The sequence below is a fragment of the Sus scrofa genome, chromosome 15 (assembly GCF_054392235.1).
Source record: "Sus scrofa isolate SSC_HxYL_T2T_F1_AM1 chromosome 15, Sscrofa_HxYL_maternal_Yorkshire_Landrace_v2.0, whole genome shotgun sequence".
Lineage (NCBI taxonomy): Eukaryota > Metazoa > Chordata > Mammalia > Artiodactyla > Suidae > Sus > Sus scrofa.
Genome location: NC_139397.1, coordinates 109,336,537 through 109,346,573, shown reverse-complemented (window position 1 = coordinate 109,346,573; position 10,037 = coordinate 109,336,537). Strand labels below are relative to the sequence as shown.

At 40.5% G+C, this 10,037-nt stretch overlaps 1 protein-coding gene across 4 annotated transcripts in view; it reads right to left on the bottom strand.

The window, feature by feature from the left end:
- Window positions 1-692: 692 nt before the first annotated feature.
- Window positions 693-10,037, bottom strand: part of INPP1 (inositol polyphosphate-1-phosphatase) — a 30,489-nt gene continuing 21,144 nt past the window's right edge. For 3 of the 4 annotated variants that reach the window (NM_001245012.1, XM_005672032.4, XM_005672033.4), the window contains exons 3-6: window positions 8,941-9,001; window positions 6,084-6,284; window positions 3,197-3,371; window positions 693-1,437 (exon numbers count right to left, since the gene is read on the bottom strand). In NM_001245012.1, the coding sequence (NP_001231941.1) occupies window positions 870-1,437; window positions 3,197-3,371; window positions 6,084-6,284; window positions 8,941-9,001 (1,005 nt within the window). In that variant the 3' untranslated portion in view covers window positions 693-869. Of the gene's footprint in view, window positions 1,438-3,196; window positions 3,372-6,083; window positions 7,379-8,940; window positions 9,002-10,037 lie in introns of all 4 variants that reach the window. The other variant, XM_084998141.1, reaches the window with a different exon arrangement.

Here is a 10,037-nt window from a genome sequence, read left to right as displayed (position 1 = left end):
ATACTATGGGGCGTGGCCAAAAAAGAAAAGAATATGAGTTTGAGAGAGATTAGCATGTGTGAGTGTGTGTACATATAAGAATGTTAAAGAGAGTATGTGAGCAGGAAGAGGCCCACAGTGCTCTTAGCTTTGGTTTAGACAGAATACTGTTGAAGTACATGAACACAGCTAACTTATGCTTCAAATTCAGTTCTAAATGTTTTCCCAAAGGCTAAAGTTGCAAATTTCCCCTCCAGACAGGAAACAAAACTAAGCACAAGCCTCTCTGCTCTCCCTAATTTTTTTTTTTTTTTTTTGGATCCTTTTAGGGCTGCATCCTTGGCATATGGAGGTTCCCAGCTAGGAGTCTAATCAGAGCTGCAGCTGCTGGCCTATGCCAGAGCCACAGCAACGCCAGATTCAAGCCGCATCTGTGACCTACACCACAGCTCATGGCGACGCCGGATCCTTAACTCACTGTGCAAGGCCAGGGATCGAACCTGCAACCTCATGGTTCCTAGTCGGATTCGTTTCCACTGCGCCATGTAGGAACTCCCCTTCCTAATATTTCAGTGACATTTTACTTATCACTTAGATGCTTAGGAGAGTTTTACTAACTGAGCAGGAATTTTCCCTTGTCTTCAATATTTTACTGCAAGTTTTAGGCACCACTAATGGCACAATATCCACTATTAAGAATCTCGGGCATTTAGTTGCTTCATGAATATCATTCATTTATTGACATTAACATTATGAACATATCATGGAAAAATTCTCCTCAAAAGAGGCAGGTGAATGTTGACCATCAGTAGGACAAAGTGGTCTTCAAAAGATGGAGATGTGGAAACGAGGTTCACAGTTGGGTTTCGAGTACAGGAGGCAGAGCTCATCTACGTGTATGCATCTGCAGGGCCCAGGTACTGGAAGAGGCGGCTCAGGAACCCCTCCAGCTGCTTCTTTGATCTGTATGCAATTAGACCTCCCTTGTTGGCCCACTGATCCACTCCAGCAGCACCTTCGTTTCCCACGTGGTACACCAACTGTGGCAAGTCAAGCCCTGTATCGGGATTTCTTTCCAGGCATTCTTTCAAGTCCACCATTCCCCCACCCATGGCCCTGAGGATGGCGTGAGCAGCACAAGAGTCCCACTTGAACGTGGTATCTTCTGAGAAGATGTAAATGTCTACAAGGCCAAGGACAACACAGAGGCTCTTGTAACCTGCCCCCGCTGCCCGGAATACTCGCTCTCCACACACCTGGGACAGCGCAGTCTTGATGGTCTCCTTTTCACTGGTACTAATGACAGCTGAGAACGGGTGCGGGCATTCTGCCTCAGAACGGAGGGGTTTGGGCTCTTGGCTCTGCGTTTCCCTGCTGTTTCTTGTAGAGATGGAAGGCAGAAGTGAATGGATGTTGGTCCCCATGTAAGAAAGGCCCCAGTAGCACTGTCCTTTCCACCTGTGGAACAGAACATTCAGTTTGTGGGGGTAGGTTATCATATTCGCTTTTTATTGCTCATTTGGCTTCCCAACTTGATATGAGAAATACATAACAGTAATGAGTCTCGAGGCCTTGAAGCCCAGGAATAAAGTAGCTAATTCTTTTCTAAAAGTTACTCCCTATGCATGTTGCTGCCTGTGTTGTTGCAGATTAGGAATGCTTTCCATTTTTCTGCATTATCACATCCATCTAGGACAATGCTAAAATACGGGTGGGATTTCTGGCCTCCAGGAACAGAGCAAAGTTCACTGCCACTTTTGGCTAAAAGTTTAATGGGGAAAGATGACCAGATAAATAATCTCTTTTTAATCTACAAATCTTTCACAATTCTTGTTAAGTTTCCTTCAATTGATAACACCTTTTCATTTTCTAATTCACTAGCTCTGCTTTGGCTTTAACACCAAGAAGACGGACTCATTATTTTTGGCAACAACAACAATAGCACCTATCATTTCTCCATGTTTAACTTTATAGGCTGGGTAATGTACTCTCTATACAGAGAAGGAAACTGAGGCTTAGAGAATGTAAGCGTAAGAATATATAAATCAGTGGTAGAATCTGCATTCAAACCCAGGAAGTCTTATTCTAGAATATGGGCCACTAACTATTTTATCGGCCATTTCTAGGCCATGATTATATCAGTATCCAGCCCCACTTTTTTTTTTTTTTTTTTTTTTTTTTTTGCTGCACCCATGGCATGTGAAAATTCCTGGGCTAGGAATCGAATCTGAGCTGCTGCAGTGACAATGCTGGATCCCTAACCTGCTGCACCACAAGGGAACTTCCACAACCCCACTTATTTTTAACTTCTTAATGACCCTTTAAAGATAACAAACATATTTTCAGTTTGGAAGAAGGCAGGGGTAGAAGTAGAACGTCAAAATTCCAATGATGTCATTTAAGGCTATGAAAGAACAAACAATTCTTAGTTGCCTGAAGCAAGTCAAAGTTAATAAAAATGTGTAGGTGTTCCTGTCATGGCCCAGTAGTTAATGAACCCAACTAGTGTCTATGAGGACGAGAGTTCGATCCCTGGTCTTGTTCAGTGGGTTAAGGATCTGGGGTTGCCATGAGCTGTGGTGTAGGTCACAGATGAGGCTCAGATCCATCATTGCTGTGGCTGTAGCACAGGCCGGCAGCTGCAGCTCTGATTTCGACCCCTAGCCTGAGAACCTCCACGTGCAGCAGGTACGGCCTAAAATGACAAAAGGCAAAAAAATAATAATAAATAAAAATATGTAGTTCTATATAAGTGAAAAAAATTACCTATTTCAAGAAATAAACTAAAACCACAGGAGAAAAGTAGCTTCCATTTGGACCCTAACATGCCCTGGATTCAACCAAAGCATGGGCCATGGATCAGAGCAGCTGATGGCCTGGCCACTCCCTATGCTCTGCCCAAGGGTCCATGGAAGGATGAGGAGGGAGGAGGCAGAAAAGGAAGTGATACTGTAAATATTTATAGGAAGAGTACCTCATAGTCGGGTTCTAATCCTGGCCATACCTACCCGTATTTTCATTAGATAATCCCCACATTTTGTTGTGAAACCCAGGACTGAAAATAAAAAGACTGTTAAGTTAAACATGCATATAATTAGTAGGAATGCCAAATGTATTGTCATGGGAAAGTCATGTGGGGAAATAATCTTGACAATAAACGAAGATAAGGTTGTAAATTCCAAAAACCATAATATACCAAAAATGTTCAACTTTTTACCTGAGGGTGTTTAAGTCTTGCGATACAAAAGGTTGGTTGATAACTCCCATCAGGGGCACCCCTGTGTGTATGTCATAGACACCAATTAAAATAGTGACACACTGAAGTCCACTTGGAAAGATTCCTTGGTTGGATTTAATGTCAGCAGAACCTTTTATATACTGATAAGTTGAATCTGAAAAATGAAGGAAATTTGTTAGGATTCAGGTAATGATTATTTAGAAGATAATAATGAATACATCTATAAACTCTGTCCTTTATCATTTCCTTCTTCTAATTTGGCCTGACTGTTTGTGTCCCCTCTCCCCCAAACTCAACTCCCCCCCCAAAGTTGGTGGAATTAGTAGGTGAGGCCTTTGGGAGGTACTTAAATCCTGAAGGTGGAATCCTCATGAATAGAATTACCACCTTACAAAAGGGGCACCAGAAAGAGCCTTAGTCTCTTGCACTAAGTAAGGACACAGTGAGAAGGTACCAGCTATGAACAAGAAGAGGGCCTTCACCTAACCATGCTGTCACCTCAATACTGGACTTCTCAGCTCTAGAACTGTGAGAAATAAATCTGTTGTTTATAAGCTACCTAGTCCATGGTATCTTGTTATAGCAGCCTAATGGACTAAGATAGTAACCAATCAAGTTTTACCTTTGGGTGCCACTTATATGGAATTACCGTTTGACCTCTTGTACTTTACTTTTAAGCTACTTATGTTTCATTTTCCCAACTATATGGAAACTCTTGGAGAGAGAGAACATGTCTATAGTTCCGATGGCAGCTAGCAGACCATGCTGCAAATAACAAGCACTCAAATATCCATCACATGTCAAAATCATTTAGGAGCTGATGGCTCATAGAGCTCCCACTGTGGTACAACAGGATTGGCAGCATCTTGGGGGCACTAGGATGCAGACACAATCCCCAGCTGCACAGTGGGTTAAGTATCCAATGTTACTGCAGGTGTGGCTTGGTTCATGGCTGTGGCTCGGATCTGATCCCTTATCCGGGAGCTCCATATGCCATGGGAAGCCAAGAATAAAATTGATTAATAAAGAATAAAAAAATAAAAGCTAATGGTTCAGGATAGCTGGTGGGATTCCTTAGAGCTTATTTCCTTACTAATCAGAGGACAAGTCCAAGGTGGAAGAAAGCCTCCTTCTAGAATCTGTCAGGTGTAGAATTAACTTTTTGGTGTTTGTACCTCCAGGTAGGAGAAAAAAAATGATAGTGACAGAAGAGGAAGAAACTGATGGTGCTCCTGGGAAAAAGAAGCCAAGGAGTGGAGTTCCCGTCGTAGCTCAGTGGTTAACAAACCCAGCTAGCATCCATGAAGACATGGGTTCAATCGCTGGCCTCGCTCAGTGGGTTAAGGATCCAGCATTGCCATGAGCTGTGGGGTAGGTTGCAGACATGCTAGTTTCCTGCCTTGCTGTTGCTGTGGTATAGGCTGGCAGCTACAGCTCCAATTCAACCCCTAGCCTGGGAACCTCCATATGCTGCAGGTGTGGCCCTAAAAAAAAAAAAAAAAAAAAAAAAGGAGCTAGGTTTCTCCTTTTTCTTTTTTTTTTGTCTTTTGCCTTTATCTAGGGCTGCACCCGCGGCATATGGAGGTTCCCAGTCTAGGGGTCTAATTGGAGCTGTAGCTGCCGGCCTATGCCAGAGCCACAGCAATGAGGGATCTGAGCCGCGTCTGGGACCTACATCACAGCTCACCGCACCTCTGGATCCTTAACCCACTGAGCAAGGCCAGGGATCGAACCTGCAACCTCATGGTTCCTAGTCGGATTTGTTAACCACTGAGCCACGAAGGGAACTCCTAGGTTTCTTCTTAAAAGATGTACATGTCATCAAACATCTAGTGAGTTCATGCCCAGTTAAGGATGTGCCAGGCACAAGATCCAGAGAGCTGTCAAACAGAACCAGTTCAGGACAGAACCTAAAAACAAGGTTTGTGTCCCTCAAAAAACTTAACTGAGGCTGACTTGCCTTTAGGTGATGAGAGATTCTGAAACACATTCTCAGTTTGCAATACAATTCATTGGCTGAAAGTTCTCTAGTTCTCTGATGATTAAAGGCATTTCTATAATGCTGTATTAATGTGGTTGGAGGATTGGGAGGGTGGGGGGAGTTGCCTGCTCAACATAATGACTGGTCCCAGTTGTGTTGGGTAGAATATGCCAGGAATTGGGGAGAAAAGGAAGACTTCTGAAAATTAACTTCTGTGGCATGGTTCTACCATAATCATGACCGAAAAAATAATGGTGATATTTACCCAGGACTCACAGTCTGACTGCTAAGAGTCACATTCACTTGTGTTTTGCTTGACCTGACAGTGGTTTTTGAGTGTTTGTTTGCTTATTTAAATGAAAACAAAAACAAAAACAAAAACAGTGGTTTAATTGTGAGATCTCACTTAAGAACCTGGATTTTTATTTATTTATTTATTTTTAATCTGAAGATCTGGACTCTACTCTCAGATAGCAACAATCTGCTGGAGCTGAATGTTCTTAAAATGGCATGTGTACTCAATTAGTTATAGCTGCTATCACTTCATTCTTCTCTCATACTTAGCTGTCTGGCTCCTGAGGTCTTTCAAAGATGAGTTAATTCCGCTTTGTATATATGTGCCTATATGTGTGTGTGTATATGTGTGTGTATACACACATACATGTATATACGTGTAATAGATATATGTCTATAACAAACACCTCAACTCTTCATTTATCATTTTAAAACTTCAAAAATTTAAAAACTTCTAGGAGAGTTAAACCATACTCGATTTTTATTTTTCCAAACCTTGGCCCCACCAAAAATGGAAAAAAAAAAAAAAAAAAAGGTTAAAAAGTTACTAAAAAGGCAAGTAAACAAAAGCAAACACTCTCCACTACTTACCTATGGGATCTACCCAAATTCCCAAAATGTCCTGTGGAATGTTGATCTCTACCAAATCCAGAGCTGGGTCAGTAAAGACGACGTCCTGATGTACCACCTTCGCTAATGCTTCAGATGCCAACTTGTTACCATTAAGGACTTTGTTGAGAAGATCTACTGTTTCTTCCTCTGTTGGACACAGTCTCATGATGATCTTTTCCCCTAGAGTAGAGACAAACTAACAACCATTACATCTCAAGTTTTAGGGGAGAAAGAAAGACAGAGGGGCAGGGAGAAGCAAAAGCCATCAGAGCACCTCAGATTAGGTGAAGGCAACATTTCCATATCATGGTTCCTAACCCAGCTGCTTGCCAGAATCACCCAGTGGGCTTCTTTAAGTCACAGCTGCTCAGTGGTCACTCATGAATTTAACAGTGAGGAATGGATTCCAGATGTCAAAGGACCTCCTCTCCAGAAAAATGTTCCCATGGGCACATGCGCACAGTTTTATACCCAATTTAAGGGAGCTCATGGACCAGTTAAGAACTCTGAATCCCGAGTCCTTGATAATCTTTTATATTTTTTGCCTTCTGACTTTTAATATACTGTAGGTTACCCTGTTCATGTTTGAATGTGTTATTGAAAAGAATGGAGTTTTTACCCAGCACACAGAAGGGCTTCTACCTCCCCATATGATGCTGTCTTTAACTCTAAAAATTGTTTATGCTCAGTAAAGTAATATAAGATGAAGTATACTAATCTTTAATTATGTGATAAAAGTTGTAGGACTCGAAATGACACACAGATTAATTAGCTCTCCTCTGTTAAACCACTGGAAAACAGGATGTAAGCAAGGCTGCTTCTGTAATTGAAACCTCAAGTTACCAAGTCCAGGTGCTTTACCATTGCTTTAAATATGCTTCTTAGATCCTTGCTTAGATCCTGGGGTTTCCAGCTACGCCACAAAAGTAAGGAAAGAGGCTGGCAAAAACAGGCAAATCAATAGCAACAACAAGTGACAGCAACACAGAATATAAAATTTTAAAAATTAAGAAAACATGGCACTTTGGGATTTTTTAGTTATACAAATACTCCTAGCTAACCTAGCCATTCCAAGAACTAGCAGTATCTGCATCACCTGAGAGCTTGTTAGAAATCTGTAACTTCAGTCCTCATCCCAGACCTACTGAGGTCTAGCAAGATCCTCAAGCAATTCAAGTGACCATTATGTTTGGGAAGCACAGTTTGAATCTATTTTTTGGGGGGTCTTTTTCTCCTTTTTATGGCCATGCCCACGGCATATGGAGGTTCCCAGGCTAGGGGTCAACTCGGAGCTACAGCTGCCAGCCTACGCCACGGCCACAGCCACAGCAATGCAGGATCTGAGCCTCGTCTGGGACCTACACCACAGCTCAGGGCAACACCAGATCTTTAATCCACTGAGTGAGGTCAGGGATCGAACCCGCAACCCCATGGTTCCTAGTTGGGTTCATTTCCGCTGTGCCACGACGGGAACTCCTGAACCTATTATAATGATGATTCTGAAACAGCAAGAAATAGTCCATTAAATTAGCTAAATTCAAATTAAATTTGACTGTTAAAGTTTGGGAATAATAACGCTAATCACCACCACTTGCTAAGCACCTACAGTAGGCTCAGTAAGTGATGGGATCATTCAAAGAGCAAATCATATCCCATTACTCCTTTGCTTAAAATTCAGCACCAAATTCCTATCGCACTTGGAGGAATATCTAAACTTCTTCCTTTGAACTTCCACGATCTCATCTCACTTCATCCACCAGCCCCTCCCCTTCCCTTTGCTGACATTCTCTGCCCACCAACACACTAAATCTATTTCTCTCCTTCAGATCTCAGAAAATGTATGTGGAATGCCTTTTTGCCCCTACAATTCTAAAACAATGAAATATCAAAGTAACTGTTTATGAAGTAGTCGAACCTAGGATTTTAAGTGTATTAGGATTTCTTGCAAGTTAGTCACAGATTTTTTGCTTTAACCTTAAGTTTAAATGAGAATTTCTTTCTTTTTACTGAATGTCATAGAAAGAACTGCATCTTAATACACAGCCCTTGAAGGAGACAGATTTTTTTCCAGAGTTAATCCAGAAATTAGTTTTCTTTGTAAATATGCCTCTAGCTATTTAACTATTTGTCACATGTCAATGTTTAAAGTTCACTACTTTAATCTTCTACTATTAAATAAACAAAAACCCAGACAAGCTAAAAACAATTTGTCTCTCTGAAAAGGATTAGAGGTTTTGATATTTTTCTCTCTACCACAAAGGCACATGGTGGTCCCTCAAAGGAGAATTTGGCCCACAGGAAATGAGTTAAATAAGAGCTAAAACTTGGAAGTAAAAGCAACCTTTTAGGTTGCCCAACTGCCTTTACAGAGGTTCTGAGACCAGAGAAGCAATGAGATGCGTTCAGGCACAGGGCCTCCTCTACATTCTCAGCCAAGGTCCATGGGCTCCCCAGGAGGTCCACAAATGGATTTATATGGACCTGAAATTATCTGCACAACTGTGTAGATATGCATCTTTCTGGGGGCGTCTATAACTTTCATTAGATTCCCAAAGGGCCAAGCAACTTTCCCAATGGTTATAAATTGTTCGAATGCTACAGATTTGTTTATATGAAGAATAATACATGTGGACTTGCTAAGTAATTCTAAGATGCCACATCTCCCTGACTTAAATGTTGTGATATTCTGAAGTACTGAATGAAGCTTAACTAAATTCAAATACGTTATTTGAATGAAAACCCTCCCAACGTCCATTTATTCCATCATGTAAGTTAAAAATTTTAAAAAATCATATGATAATTAGGTTATAAAATACATTAAGATTCTTATACTTACCCAAATCATTAGTAAATTCATTGGATTCTTCTCCAAAAATTTTTTTCCCCAAGCCTGGAAACTGAATGATTCAGAGTATGACAAAAATAAGAAACAATAATTAAAAAAAAATTATATTCTGAACAGATTTCCATTTTATGTTTCAAATTAAATAGCACAATTAAATCTTAAATTTAGAATTTTACAATTCAAGCAATTAATTTAGGTATAAAAAATGAAGTCAACTTGGTTCAGTACTTAGTTTTCTAATATTTTCCTACTTCTTTGCCCCTCTAGAAAGTCCAACTCATGGTAGAAGTCTGGTATCCTGATGTTCTGTTGAGAGTGCAGAAGTATTTCTAGAAACTTCTAGTTCAGGGCCATAGAGCTAGAATGTTTACAAAGGAGTTATTTTAACTGTTGCTCTTAAACAGCCCTCTAACAGCTTATACATATTAATGTTATTGACAAAGTACCTAAAATAATTACTTGAGACTGCATAGAAGGGATCAGAGGATAACATGAGATTTTGTTTTCCTTTCAGGTGTGTTTTCTGCACCTGTTAGAGGTATCTTTAGCCTTCAGGCTAGGAAGGTGATATAGCAAAAAAGGGGAAATGTTTTATTGACCAATCATTTGTACATCAATATAGGATTTAAAAAAAAAAATCAAGCTAAATAGGAATCTTCTGTCATCTTTGGGTGACCGGAAGCTTTCAGATACATTTTGCTTCTGATTCTCTCTATAGTAAAAATAATTTCATGAAATATGTGCTGAATTATGATATGAGTGAAGCTCCCAGGCAATAAAAGCAAGGAAATGCTTCAAATATTTGAACTCAGTTATTCACAGATGGTTGATAGCTTTAAGATAGCTTTGATAGTGCCCACATCTATTTGTTATTTTTAACTCTTTCGAAGAACAATGGCAGTCAACATGGGCTGGCACTGAACCTATCATCAAGGGCTGAAGCTCCAGTCCTGCAGCTCGCTGGGAGACTCTTTCTGAGGCTGAAATACTGAGAGTGGCGAAACTATTTTATGCAGCCAAAAGCGAGTATCATTTATTTATTCCATTCATGTTTATTCATGAAGCATATACTTCATGAACGAACAATT